This window comes from Delphinus delphis, chromosome 3 (genome assembly GCF_949987515.2).
Source record: "Delphinus delphis chromosome 3, mDelDel1.2, whole genome shotgun sequence".
Lineage (NCBI taxonomy): Eukaryota > Metazoa > Chordata > Mammalia > Artiodactyla > Delphinidae > Delphinus > Delphinus delphis.
The window spans coordinates 47,166,882-47,181,364 of NC_082685.1; the positions used below are offsets into that span (position 1 = coordinate 47,166,882).

General features: G+C 56.6%; 1 protein-coding gene across 1 annotated transcript in view; it reads left to right on the forward strand.

The window, feature by feature from the left end:
* The window catches only part of CAMK2A (calcium/calmodulin dependent protein kinase II alpha), a 65,768-nt gene that overhangs the window by 31,875 nt on the left and 19,410 nt on the right, over window positions 1-14,483 (forward strand). Inside the window, exons 5-13 of the mRNA XM_060008533.1 lie at window positions 472-537; window positions 650-722; window positions 3,716-3,818; window positions 5,157-5,240; window positions 5,385-5,479; window positions 6,543-6,665; window positions 7,250-7,333; window positions 8,857-8,899; window positions 11,454-11,494. Coding sequence (XP_059864516.1) covers window positions 472-537; window positions 650-722; window positions 3,716-3,818; window positions 5,157-5,240; window positions 5,385-5,479; window positions 6,543-6,665; window positions 7,250-7,333; window positions 8,857-8,899; window positions 11,454-11,494 — 712 coding nt within the window. The remainder of the gene's footprint in view (window positions 1-471; window positions 538-649; window positions 723-3,715; window positions 3,819-5,156; window positions 5,241-5,384; window positions 5,480-6,542; window positions 6,666-7,249; window positions 7,334-8,856; window positions 8,900-11,453; window positions 11,495-14,483) is intronic.

Here is a 14,483-nt window from a genome sequence, read left to right on the forward strand (position 1 = left end):
GTGCATGTCAGGGTGGGGGGATGTGCAGTGGGGCTATAGGAAATCTCTGTACCTACTGCTCAATTTTGATGTGAACCAAAAAATTCGTTCACAAAAAATTTCACCACGTTCACCAAAAATTTAGCTACCCCCTCCCCCAAAAACTAGTCTATTAAAAAACAAAAAAGCTCCAGTCATTGGGTTTCCAAGAGCCTAATGAGTCATAATGACGTGTTCTGAGTGTCTCACCCCCAGTTCTAACCTCAGCCTGGCTCTCCCCGAGGGTGGATGGGAGAGAGGTCAGTGGAAGGGTGGGCTGGAAGTCAGGAAGGGGGTTGTAGTGGGGAGCACCCCTGTGGCTTCTGGGGCCCCTCCCTTTGGGCCAGAGGTTCTGAGGTCTCTGGGCCCCACTCTTAGCTTCCTGGAGACTTTTCCAAAAGACGTGGCACCTGGGGCCTCTGTGGGTGAGTGACTCTGTGCCTGTCTCTGCAGCGTCACCGGCGGGGAGCTGTTTGAAGACATCGTGGCCCGGGAGTATTACAGTGAGGCAGATGCCAGGTGAGTGCCAGGTGCAGCCTGGCAATGGTGCCTGGGGGCAGGGCACTCCCTCCTGCTGGCTCCCCAGGGGAGGCCCGCCCTCACGCCCTGCCCCCTTCCTCTCTCTCTTCAGTCACTGTATCCAGCAGATCCTGGAGGCCGTGCTGCACTGCCACCAGATGGGGGTGGTGCACCGGGACTTGAAGGTGAGCGACCCACCTGAGGGTGCGGCTCACCGGGAGCCTGCCCCTCCATCCCCTGCCCTTCCCTCCACCTGCAGAGCCAGGGGTACTATCAGAACCCTGTTAGCTTCCCTGGATTGGGCTGGGTGGGGAATGTCTCCCCCACTCTTCAGATGAGGAAACCAGGCTCAGGGAGGTGGAGCATCTGGGCTGGGGACCCAGGTTTCCCGATTCCCAGCCTCAGGTGCTTTGTGCCAGGTGAGAGGCAGCTAGGCCACCAAGGCTGGCTCTGGTGGAGTCCAAATCCCAGCTGGGCCACTTTCTAGCTGCACTGCCTCAGCTTCCTTATGGTGGGGGTTGTCATAGCAACCTCATTACAGGGTTGCTGAGAATGTCAAAGGAGACAGCACAGTGCCTGGTACACAGACACGTTATCAGTCTTGCTTCTGGGCCTCTGAGGGGAGTGGTGAGGTAGGAAAACAGGCTTTGGGGCCCTCCACGTCCTCCCTCTTCCCACTTGAAGGAGATGGACTGGACTAAGCAGATGTGGAGTCTAAGCTTGGCACCAGCTTCACAGCCTCGCCCGGTCAGCACATGCTTCACGGTGCTCCTCTGCTGGGCTTCAGGGCATCAGTGTGTGGTAGCTGCATAACACCACCCCCATTTTGCAGAGCAGGAAACTAAGGCCTAAAGAATGCAGGGGATTTGCCCGAGAACAGGCAGTTCAGTTGTGCCTGAGCTAGGGCTGGAGCCCTGGGCTTCTGACCCCAGATCCCATGCTCCCGGTGGGCTGGGACCAAAACGCCACTCACTGTACCTCCTGCTTCTGCAGGTTGCCTAACCCTTCTAGGTGACTCTGCCAGGTGTCCATCAAACCTCTGCTTTTTGACTTTCAGTGACTATGAACTCACTTCTTATGGGGTAGCCCCTTGAACTACTAGGAAATGCTCCTTCAATCTTTCCCACTGTGGGGCTTCGCCTGTGAACCCCAGGTCTACCCTTTGGGGCCACACAGAGGTCAGGCCTCCAGCTCAGAGCACCCTGGAGGCACGTGAGTGGCTTTGTAGCAGCTCCTCAGGCTTCTGCGGGCTGTTCTCCTCCATTCCCCCCAGGATGGGATTTCCAGGCCTTCCTCATCCCGGGTACCCTCTCTGGGCATCCTGCAGTCAGTCCAGGTCCCTCTTTGGGGTGCAGTGCTCTGACCAGAACCCCTGCTCACCTCTGACTGTCACGAGCCATCTGTGGCTCTGCACCTGAGCCCAGGTGAGCTCCCAGTGTCTCAGTCTAGACCCGCAGGCAAGTGTGCACGCAAAGAGAGTCTCTGGTCAGACTGCAGGGCAGGTTTCCCCGAGGGCCTGTTCCCATTATAACCATAGCCCCTGCACGAGAGGAGGAACAGGGAGAGGCAGCACAAATTTAGGCCATTCCGGATAGATTAATTAGTGGCGCATTCATCAAATCAGGGCAGGACAGCTACTGAGACCCAGGACGTGTTGGGAACACTGTCCCCAGAGGACCAAAGAGGCCTTAACGAGGGGCAGAAGGAGCTATACTTGTTTGCATCCTGCCTAGTTTGGGGCAGTGAAAGGTCAGGTGTGGGACTCCTCGGAAGTCCCAGTAGGGAAGGGGGTCAGAAGAAACTAGTTGTCTTCAGGGACTCGGAGCCCCCGCTCTTCCTCCCCAAACAAAAAATATGAGCACTGATACTTATCAAGCATTTGTAGTCCGCTGCGAAGTGCTTTACAGGGACTATCGTAGTTAATCCATATGCCACCCCACGAGGTAAGCATTATCCCCACTTTTTGGAGAGGAGACTCAAGCTCAGAGAGGTGAAAGAATTTGCCTAAGTTCCACAGCATAGAAGTGGCAGCACTGGGAACAGAAGCTAGGGCTTTCTAACCGAAAAGTTCCTACTTTTAATACCTCTCTGCCCTGAGGAGGGGGATTTCCTGTCTTCCAGACCCAGCAGAAGATGACAGCCTTCATGCCCCACAGGCCAGGTGGCACATAGGAGGCCCCACATCTCTCAGCCTAGAGTGGTTCAGAGCACGGCTCTGGAGCCAGACTATGCCTCGATCTGGTTCTATCGGTTACTAGCTGTGTGATCTCAGTCAAGTCACTTAACCTCTCTGAACCTCAGTTTCCTCATCTTTATACATGTGATAAATACTTAAGTGCCTGCTATGTGCCGCCCACTGTTTTAGGTGCTGGTGATACATTGGTGGACAGAACACATAAGAAACTCATATTGTACAGAGGTGACGGATAATGAACAAGCACATAGACAGATGGGAAAACACATTAGAAATTGTGATGAGATCTATGAAGGTAACAACAAGGAGCTAAGACAGAAGATACCTGGGGACTCCTCCTTTAGATAGAGTAGTCATGGAGGGCTTCTTGGAGGGGGTGACATGAAGGTGAGAGCTGGATGATGAGAAGGAGCCAAACCTGTGACGCACGGAGGGAGAGCAAATCAGGCAGGGGGAGCAGGAAGTGCAAAGGCCCTGAGGTGGGAACAAGCGTGGCTGTTTCAGGGGATGTAAGAAGGCCACTGTGGATAATGGAGATAATAATGCTTACCCCAAAGGGTTGTTGAGATAATAAATGGAATGATGTATGCAAAACCCTGAGCCCAGGGGCTGGCACATAGTGGAAGCACAATAAATTTTGCTTCTTTTTCCTTATTGTGGTGATGGCTGTTTCCCCGCTGCCCCACCCCCACCTCAGCCCCAGAACCAAACTCTGAGGGAAGGGGAAGGAGGGGTTGGCAGGTTGAAGAAGGGTCTTCCTATTGCAGAAGGTGGAGGGCTACAGTGGGGTAGTCCCCTCTCTGGGAAGCTCAGGGTTCTGTGTTTGGGGCTGGGGGTGGGGGGTGGGGGGTGGGCGGTGTGCCTCTGGGTCGCTCAGCTGCTCCTCCTGTAAGCCCAGAGCTGCAGAGGTGAGGTTCTGAATCTGTTCACTGTCCTCTGGCTTTTTCCTCTCCCCCTTTCCCTCTTTTCTCTGGTCCTGGGAAGCCGGAGAATCTGTTGCTTGCCTCCAAGCTCAAGGGCGCTGCAGTGAAGCTGGCGGACTTTGGCCTGGCCATAGAGGTGGAGGGGGAACAGCAGGCATGGTTTGGTGAGTAGGGGCAGGGGATGTCAGGGGTATTGGGGGCCAGCCTTGAGTTGACACGTCAGCCGCTAGGAAGCCTCTGCCCCAGCAGAGGAGGTGGCTATTGCCCCATCTGGGGCTCAGGGAGCAGAGCCCCCCTCCCTGCAGCTTCTGAGTCAGTGGGGGTCACCCACCCTAGCTCCCTGGGGGCCTGATGCAGGGACATGGTTGTCATTAAAACAGTATGTGAAAAAAAAAAAACAAAAAAACAGTATGTGACTTCTTCACACGCACATCCGGCACTGTTGGCTAGGGGCTTCCGTGAGTTCCCCTAACAGCCTGGGGGCTAGATTATTATCCTGATTTTACAGATGAGGAACAGAGGCTAAGAAACTAAGAAAAGTTGTCAAGGGAGATGAAAAGGGGTAGAGCCAGGATTTAAGCTCAGACGATCCAGTGTGCTCTGAGATTTTGGCATAATTGAGTCCTTTCAGCTATCTGGGGTTACTTTTTAGTGGGCAATGTTGATCAGTGGTTAAGAGCCAGAGCTCTGGGTTCAAATCCTGACTCTGTTACTTACAAGGTATATGATTTTGGGTGAGTCATTTCACCTCCCTGAGCCTTTGTTTCTTTGTCTATAAAATGGGGATAATAATAGTATGTTCCTTGGGGTGGTGTGAGAATTAAATGAGATCAGGCGTAGAAAGTTCTCAGCCCTGCTGAGCACACACACTCATTAAATAGGAACTATTCTCGCAATGACTCGTTAAAGCATTTTGGGTGTCCATGATTTCAACGAATCCTCCCAACAGTGCTGGGAGGTGTTTAAGATAGGAATCCCTAATCCGTTATTCATGGATGAGGAAACTGAGGCTCAAAAGAAAAAGAGACCTACTTAAGTGACTTAGGGCAAAGCCAATGTTGGGGACAGGCCTTCTGCCATCCCAGGACCAGCTCCTGGAAGGGGTGGGGAGTGCATGAGGGTTCAGCTCAGCCTGGACCTGACAGGCAAGGACGTTTCACCTCTAGAGCCACCAGCAATTGATTGGTAGTGGTTGCCAGGAGCGTTGTGCTAGACGTTTGTGACTCTGAGGCAGGCCCTGGGATGGATCAATGACTCTGCCGTGAGGCTCTCGGTGCTGGGGGTGCGTGGTGACAGGTATACTCCGTCCTCGTCCACCTTGGTCTAGAGTCGTTGGTATCTTACCAGGCCAGGGCTCCCAGCCTTTGGCCGGCTCTGGGGGCAGGGGCCATTTTCCCCATCTCCAGGGCAACCTCATCCCTCTTCCAGCAGGATCTTGTTCCGGGTTACTTACTTGCCAACCTCTCTGTGTATGTCTGCCTGTCTGTGTGTCTGGGGAGCAGGGTTCGCAGGAACACCCGGATACCTCTCCCCAGAAGTGCTGCGGAAGGACCCGTACGGGAAGCCTGTGGATCTGTGGGCCTGTGGTGAGTCCATCCAAAGGCCCCTTAGTCCTCCTGGCTGCCTGACCCTCTGGTGCCCTGTCTCTCCTTTCCCATCGTTCTCCTCCCCACCGCCCGCCCCCATCACTACTCCTCATGAGGCTGAAGGTCTACTGGTTCTCTCCTCAGGGGTCATCCTGTACATCCTGCTGGTTGGGTATCCCCCGTTCTGGGATGAGGACCAGCACCGCCTGTACCAGCAGATCAAAGCTGGCGCCTATGATGTGAGTGTTGCTCCTGTCTCCAGCCTCCCTGTCATCCCCTGGGCCCCATCCAGTGAGAGCCAATGTCCAGTGAGGCCAGAGACCCGAGGATGACCCTGTCCCACCCTCCCAGCCCATTTAGGCCTCCTGCCACTCTCTAGCTACGGGGTGGGGATGGGGTGAACAGCAGGTGGACCTGAGGGCTGACTGGGGCCAGGCCATGAGCTGGCAGTGCCTAATGACTTGGGCATCTAAGGGATGGGATTTAGTCCATGGGGCCCCAGAGAGCAGAAGCAGCACCAACGTGGTGTGAGAGGCCAGGGGGCAGGCCCCAGGAGCCAGGTTCTCTCTCTATGTATAGATAGACACATACATACATACATATATAGATATATGTACAAACACATACACACATATTATACATTGTATATACAAATAGTAATAGTAACTAACACATATAGCAGTCTTCTAAATGCTTTCTATATATTACTCCAGTTAATCCTCACACCAGTCATGACACAGGTACTATTGTTACCCCCATTTTATGGATAGGGAAACTGAGGCACAAAGAGGTTAAATAAATGCCCAGACCACTTAGCTAAGAAACGGTAGAGCTGGGATTTAAACCCGGGCAGTCTGGCTCTAGTGTCCATGCTTCTAACAACCCAGCTGTACTGCTTTTCTGCATGGCTGATGTCTATTGAGCTATATGCTACGTGTTCTATATCGTATTCAATCCTCACAACATCTCTCGGGGTCACATGACTTGCCCAAGCTCACACAGCCCAGGAGGCAGAGCCAGGACTTGAACCCAAACTTCTGATTTTGAAGTCTGGGCTCTAACCACTGTCTGGCTGCTTTGCACAGAAGGCACAGCTCCAGAAGGGCAGAGGGAGGCCTCCTTTCCCCGGCCGTTGTTCTGATTTGTCCTGGGGTCAGGGGACCCTGCGCCATTTCCTGGTTGTGGACGCCCGAGTAGAAGGACACTAGGACCCCTGCCTGCTCCCCTGCCAGTCAGGGGCTGGGGGATCGCAGGGGTGGCCTGGGGTAGGCTGGGCAAACCTGGCCCCTCTGCCCCTTCCAGTTCCCGTCACCAGAATGGGACACCGTCACCCCAGAAGCCAAGGATCTGATCAACAAGATGCTGACCATCAACCCATCCAAACGCATCACGGCCGCCGAGGCCCTCAAGCACCCCTGGATCTCGGTGAGCTTCCTCAGCAAGGCCCCTCCTGGGAGCCCCTCCAGACCTCAGGAATAAGGCCCCTGTGAAGGCCTGGCCCCCGCCTCTGGGCCTGAGGGCCCAGCACGGGGCCGACGGAGCTTAATCCAAGAGACACCGGCCCCACTGTTGTTCTCAGGGGCAGAGTGGCAAGTGGGAGGTCTTTTGGGTTGGCACAATGACTGGGGGTGTTACTGGCTTTGAATGTCCATTGCCAGGATTTTTTTTTTTTTTTTTTTTTTTTTGCGGTACGCGGGCCTCTTACTGCTGTGGCCTCTCCCGTGGCGGAGCAAAGGCTCCGGACGCGCAGGCTCAGCGGCCATGGCTCACGGGCTCAGCCGCTGTGCGGCACGTGGGATCCTCCCGGACCGGGGCACAAATCCGCGTCCCCTGCATCGGCAGGCGGACTCTCAACCACTGCGCCACCAGGGAAGCCCCGCCAGGATGTTTATACCATCCCCTAGAACAAAAAATCATCCCCCCAAGATGGCAACCACATCCATAGGATACTCTGGAGGGGGAGGGAGGGCTTGCCTTCCGCTCACAGACCTCTCCCCCACTCCCTTCAGCACCGGTCCACCGTGGCCTCCTGCATGCACAGACAGGAGACCGTGGACTGCCTGAAGAAGTTCAACGCCAGGAGAAAACTGAAGGTAACAGCAGGTCCTCACCCTCCATGCCCCCCGGCTGTGGGAGTAGCTTGGCCTGAGTCTCTGCAGTGGCCAAGAGACCCGCTCACTAGTTCTTTCCTTTGTTGAGTCAACAAGTGTTATTGAACGCCGGCTGCCTGGGCTGGGCAGTGAGCAGCGGTGAGGACAGACGAGTGATGGAGACGTTATGGGGCAGTGGTGAGTGCTGTGACCACATGCCCTGAGGCTGTGGGAGTGCATAGCAGGGCCATGGAGCAGGCCATGGGAAGGATCCCAGAAGCCTTCCTGGGCAAGTGTCATTTCAGCTGAGATCCCGAAGGATAAGCAGGTATTAACAGTATAGAGACAGATTGGGCAGATGTTCCAGACACAGAGAAAGGCCTGTGCAGAAGTCTGGAGGCGTGAGCATGACCCCTTAGGGGGACTGCAAGTGCTTCGGCGTGGCTGGGAGAGGTTTCCGGGGGTGACATGGGACTGGGCAGGAGACCGTGGTGGGGGTGAGAGACCCAGCTGCCAAGCACTGGAGAGGAGTGGCCGAGGGACTAGACAGGGGCTGTGGCTCCAAGGAGGCCACATTGTGGCCCAGGTGGGCCCTAAGCTGCCAGCCTCTCAGCTGGTCTGTGTGTTCTCAGGGCCGTGACACCTCCTGGCCTAGACCTTGCCAGGGACCCCGTGAGCAGGTAGGAAGGGCAACCAAGAGGTCCCCAGCTGGTCGGGACAGAAAAGCCATCCACATGCTGAGTGACAGATGCTGAGGCCCTGGCTGCTTCGGAACCTCCTCACCAACTGCTCCCAGGCCTGGCGTGGTGGCTCAGGACGGGGACAGGGGCCAACGGGGTGCTGGCCAGCATGATGCCAGGAGAATTGCGTCTCACCCCCAACCCCGCAGTGAGAGCTGTCGCAGAAGAAGTCTCAAAATGTCAGAGTCAGGGAGTCTTAAAATCATGGACTGTCAGACCCAGAGAGTGTTCAAATCAGACAGCAATTAGAACCAGGAGGGCCACTGGTCCCCAGCCCCTCCATTGACAGAGGAGGGTTTTTCCTCATTAACCCAGGAGCCACAGAGGGGCGAGCTAGTACTGGAGTGAGGAGCTGAGTGCCCTAGGCAGAGGGTGGAGAGAGGGGGGGGACCAAGGGGTGCAGAGTCTACTGTCCTTGCCCCGTCAGGAAACTTCCTTGGCCTTTAGGAGCCCCACGGACAGGTGTCCCGGACACAGCCACCAGCTCTGGCCAGGCCGGTGGAATCTATTAATATCTACTCCTAGGATGGCCGTGTACCCAGAGCAGTGCCAGCTAAGGCCTAGCTCACCCCTGCCTCACCCTTCTCCAGGGAGTTGGGGGTGGTCTCGGGGCTGTGGGGTGAGAGAAACGGAGGAATGGACGGCAAGGGGCAGAAGGCTTTGGCTTTGTGTCTGAATGGAGCACCTGCCTCTCCCTCCCCACTCCCCTCCCATCTCTCTGTCTCTCCTCTCTGCCCTCACCTCCGGCCTCCTCTCCCCCAAACCCCCTCCTCTTATCTGTTGCAGGGAGCTATCCTCACCACTATGCTGGCCACCAGGAACTTCTCCGGTAGGTGCTAGGACCTCAGATTTCCAAATACATCCTGCAGGAGGTAGGGGCATTGCCGTATGGGGTATCTGGTGCCCTCAGGCCAGAGGGCCTGGGGAGAGGGGGGCTGTAGGGGACCCCGTGACTGGGGACTTAGCTCACCTGATGCAAACCTGCAGAAGTAAAGGTCAAAGGTCATCAAGCCAAGGGCCCACCAGGAAGGGTTAGAGGTTAAGTCTGGCTCCCCCACCTCACAGCAGTGCTGGGGTTCTCAGGCTGGGCCGGCCAGAGGGGAGGGCCTCACAGATGTCAGGGTCCAGGTCCAGGAGGGACTGGCCCAGGCCCAGGGAGTAGCAGTATTCCTGTTCCCCACAGTTATGAAGCAGCGCCCTGCTTTCACTCACGTGGTCTTTGTGACAAGGTGATCGCCATCCCTGTTTTCTGAGTGAGGAAACAGAGGATCAGGAAGGTACACTCTGACTTGCCCCAGGTCACACTGTTAGAGGGAGGCCTTCACTGCAGTTGTGACCAGACCCAGAGCAAGTGCCTTACCAGGCTGGGTCACCAAGGAGTCCAGGGTAGGAGGCTTTGGCCTCGGCCTGGGCTGGTTCAGGCGGGAAATGCCCAGTGACCTGTGGCATGTGGCCCCGAAGACAGGAGAGGAGGGGATTAGCATCAGGGCTTAGCAAGAAGCTCCCCTGGGCATGTTAGAGAGTGCCACGGCCAGCGTCCACCAGAGGCTGCTCTCTGGGGAGCCCGGGGCGGCGGATGGGGCAGTTGAGCAGATACAGCAAGGCTCACCCGAGGGACCCTCTGGTTGGGGCAGCTAGAGCTGCTGCGGCACGTGGCTGGCTCCACCTCAAGGGGTCGGCTCTGGGAAGCTACAGCCCTGGCATTGCTGAGAGGGTCCACCTGCACATTTAACCAGCTGGGAGAATGAGACCCAGGGCTGGGAAGACCCTGCAACTTCAGATTCGGGCTTTCCCTACCACACCGGACTGCCTTCCCACGCTCTCCCCAGACAAGGATCCTGCAGTTCCTTAAACTGAAAGCTGAGCCACCCAGGCAGTCAGAGTCTTTTTTTAACAACTGAAGTGCCCCTAGGGCACTCTAGAGCTCACAAAACGGAGCCCATGGCTTAGTCTCTCTCTCTCCCTCTCTCTCTCTCTCTCTCTCTCTGTCTCTCTCTGTCTCTCTCTCTCTCTCTCGATGTGCTTGGGGGCACCAGTGGTGTTTAACAAATTTTTTCTGGCAAGAGTTTCCAGCACTTAAAAACCAGGAGATTTCATAGCAAATCCCAGATTACTGACTTCTCTTGAAAATCAGAATATGTGGCTTCACGGGACCCACAGTCCCGTAATAGTGGGCTGGAGCTGAGAGGGGCCTCCTTGGAGGCTTGGGGGGCAAGTCCTCTCCCTGCTGCTGTGCATCCTGGTCTAGCTCACAAAGCCCACGATGATGGCTGGCCGTTCGTCTCGGCTTTGGGATCCAGAGGTACTCCCCCAACCCCACCCCTGCCTGGATTTGCAAGAGGGAAATTTTGCAAGAGGGAAAAGTTGCATGAGAGCCTGAGAGGGGTCATGGGTGGAAATGTGAGGATGACTGGGGAGCTGGAGCAGCCGTGAGCCCCAACCCTCCAAGCCTCTGGGGCATCAATGTCCAGTACCACCCCTCCTCCCCAGCTCGCTCTCTCCAGGCCACCAGGAAAAGGACTTACAGTGGCTACCATTTACTGAGCATCTACTGCATACCCGTCAAGTGCTGTGCTAAGCACTTTATAGATACTGTCTGCTTTAACTTAAGGCCATTTGCTTGAGGTTTGAAGCAGCCAGGTGTCAGGCTGCACAGGGCTGGTCATCGATCCCACTTCCTGACTGATGCCCTCTCCAAGGGCTCTCACCAGAGGTGAGAAGGAAGGGAATGGGAAATGACAGGTGGGGCCTCCCTGAGAGCTGTTGCTCTGCTTTTCCCAGCCACCAGGGACACAGCCAGCCCCAGTGTGGGGCTCCGGTGTTTGAGGGTAGGGAGGCCTCTGCAGGGGATGGGTGCTCTGGTAGGGGTGGGCCCCAGAGCGGGGGCATCTGCTTCTTATCACCAGCAAAATGCAGCTTCGCAGCTGTCCAGAGTGAGTAGGCAGGGCTGACACATGACCTCCGCGGCAGCATGGGGCTAAAATTAGAGCCGGCCGGGGCGGGGAGGGAGCGTCCAGCCCCGGGCTGGGCAGCCGGGCCTCCAGGTTGGCCACCACTAGCACGGGTGGTGACCAGGATCTGGAGGGAATCCCCAGACTGAAACAGCAATCCCACGGTCCTGGGACACATCGGGCACCTCCCTCAACCCATGGAGCCAGAGGGTCACACTTGAGACTGCTGAGAACCCAGGCCCACTCCCACCCAGCGGGCCACCGGCAGACCCAGGGCCGCCCAGGAAGGAAGAGGAGGGAGGGGAGGAGGTCTCCCCACGTCGCTGCTCCGGCTCTGTGCCCTCCGCTGCCCGTGGATGTTGCTCTTCCTCGCCCTGTGGGCCCTGGTGCCCTGCCTGGTGTTGGTAACCCTCTACTTTTTCTCCTCTGCAGGCGGGAAGAGTGGAGGAAACAAGAAGAACGATGGTGTGAAGGTAAGTCCCGGCCAGCACGGCAGGGTCTGCCTCTGACAGCGTTTCCGCCCACAGGGCCCGGCTTGCAGGGCTGGGACAAGAGGCCAGGCCTTGCCGATGGTGTTCTGGGCAGATGTGCTCACCCGTGCAGCCTGGCATCCCCAGACCCGGACCTGGGCTACGGTGCCCACCCTCCCACCAGGATTGGCGGGGGGCAGGCGGGGGAGGGGAGGGTTGAAAGAGGGTGGGAGAGGCAGGTGGCCTGGGGTTGGGGTGGGCATGAGGGCCGGTCAAAGGAGATTTCTGCGGTTCTGGAGGACTGGTGAGTGAGTGGGTGCAAAGAAGGGACAGAGATGTCATGAGGGGTGACCTCCTCCTTCCCGAGTGTAGGCTGGCTGGAATGGGCCCCTGACCCAGTGCACGCCCCAGTCCAGCCTACAAAGCCTGCAGGGGATGGACAGCCAATCCTCCTGGCTTTGACACCCAGAGGTACCCAGCCCCATCGAGGCCTGCGGTTCAGTGCTAAGAATCCCCTCCTCTGCCGACCCAGGCCTGCCCTGTCCCCACCCCTGACGCCCGAGCTGCTTTCCTCCACACCCCACCGACCCCTCCCTCCCTCCTCTCTCTTCTCCCTCTGCTCTCTGGGGCCTCGTCCCCTACTTTCTGCCTGGTCCCCTACTCTCTGCAGCTCCCTCCTCCCCTGCCACTGGCTCGCCTTGCGGACTCTCCTCTCTCGAGACCCTGCCTTTTTCTGGGCTCAGAGCCCTGCCTGGCCAGGGCCCCAGGGCTGGGCTGTGCCCAGGATGCTGGAAGGTGTGGGATGCTTTCCAAACACAGCCACCCAGGTGGGCTGGTGGCTTCACGGCTTGGTTTGTAGTGGCATTTAGGGTCTCAGGCCCCTGGCTTTGGTCTGCCGGTGGGGGGGTGGTATGGGAGGGGATCTGGGCTGTCTGCCTGAGGCCAGGATACGGCCCTCCTCTCTGCCCTTGGCCCTCTGGGGGCTTGAGTTTCCCCATAGGTACAGTGGGAGGGGGGAGGGCTGTGAACTCCATGATTTCCAAGATTTCCACTTTAAAAACAAACAAACAAGAAAAAATCATTTTCCCTTCTCATCTTGGGTGCTTGAGGAATATGTAATTATTTGGTTATCAGTCAAAGCCAGTGGTTTACAAATGGAACTCCTTGGAGCCCAAAGGTTCTGGGGAGGTACCTCTGGCAGCAGATGGGGAGGGATTGGAAGGGGGAGGCCAAGCAGAGAGGATTGGGGGCTTCTCACACCCACTTCAGCCTGAACAGTTCCATGGACCAGCCATCGCAGTGGTTGAGAGAGCCTGGGTGAGCTTTCAGCCCATTATTTGAATCTCCTGAGCCTGTGTTTCCTCATTCAAGCAACGGGTGAGCCGGGTTTCCCCCCTCCCAGGGCTGTCTGTGAGGATGAACTAAGATACTGTGCATTGAGGACTTAGCATGGTGCTGGCGTGCGATACATGCTCATGAGATGCTAGTCAGTAGTAGTATCTTTTCTGCTTTATGTGTTGGACTTTCGGGTAAGATTTCTCTTGAAGTTTGCTCGAGAAAATACTTGGAAAACACAGATCTAAAGCCAGCCCAGTTTATGCAGTTGACACACATCCATCCCCAGTGCTGTAATGGAATCCAGAATTGAGTTTTGGCTTACCTGCTGTTTTGGGTTACCCATGAGTCACCCCCCTCCCCTCCCAATTTGTAAGGGTGATGGAGGGATGCGCAACTTGCGGGGGAGGGGGGTAGGCTTGGAGCAGCTGGGGCTCAATCTGGCCCTAGTGTGTAGACACTGGGGGTACTGGGTCCCCTGGGGAGAATCATATTTGGGGGACATGGGGCAGAGGTCACAGGCGCTAGTGGGCTGGGGCCCAGGTAGGTGGAGGAGGAGGGGCTGCGGGAGGGCTGCCGCCGTCTGCTTGGCGCTCGGGTGTAGCCCTGGCAAAGCCCTGGTCAGGGCCTCCCTCAGGCTGGGTCGTGGGACGAAGCTCTTGTCTGGCTCCTCTCTGGGCAAGGCCAGGAGGCGGAGGCTGTCTGAGGGCAAGGGCATCTCGTAGCGTGGCGGGGCTCTGGCTGGTCACTGCAGGGCCTTCCAGTGGGCACAGCTGAAGAAACTGCTGCTGCTTCCTGTAGGACAGGACAGACCCTGAGTGACTTCTCAGGGTGGCCTGGGTGTGGAGGAAGAGACACTCAAAGGCTATTCCTGGCCCGACCCTTTCTCTGCAGCTCAACCTCCTCCCCTTCCTTGGGATGGAGGAGCGGGGACATCCAGCCGGAAGACGGGAGTAACCCAGGGGGATTTGCCCAGGATTTGGGGAGCCCGGCCTGCAAGAGGAGGGAGGTCCATTCATGTTTTTACTATGACTGAAACTGGACCTCAAGTCAAGAAGCCAGGGGTTTGAGCCTGGGCCCCACTGTTCCCTCCCTTGGGGACCTGGGCCATCAGTTCCGTCATCTGTGCAAGAGGAGAAGCGCTGTGTTCAGGGAGGCTGGTGAGAGGCTCCCGCCTGGGTGGGCCTGGTGGAGTCGCACCGTGATGCTCCCGTAGCCAACATGTGCTCGGCCAAAGCAGGAACTACAACTTGGTCCCTAGAGACAGACCACTGATTCCACCTGGGGCTTGACTGAAGAAGCAGTGATCGGTTCCAACGCTGGAGGAAAAACTGGCGGGTTGGAGTTCAAGATATGACACAATACTGTACTGTATGGGCTTTTAAGGGCTTTTCAAGGCTAACTTTGACCATCCTCTGTTTCTACCGTCCCTGCCCACCTTAGAACCATGCTCTTCACGTGGTTCTAAGAGATGTGACTCTCCTTTTGGTGACAGTTCACTTTCTAAATGAAACTAACACGCTGGTCGGTGTAGGGTTCTTATTAGTATCATCATCATTTTGTGATTCAGGAAAATCGAGTCTTTCTATTACCAAGAAGCGATGCCCCCGGTCCCAGCCACTCCTAGGCCTCTACTTTCATGAAGAGGGGCTGACCG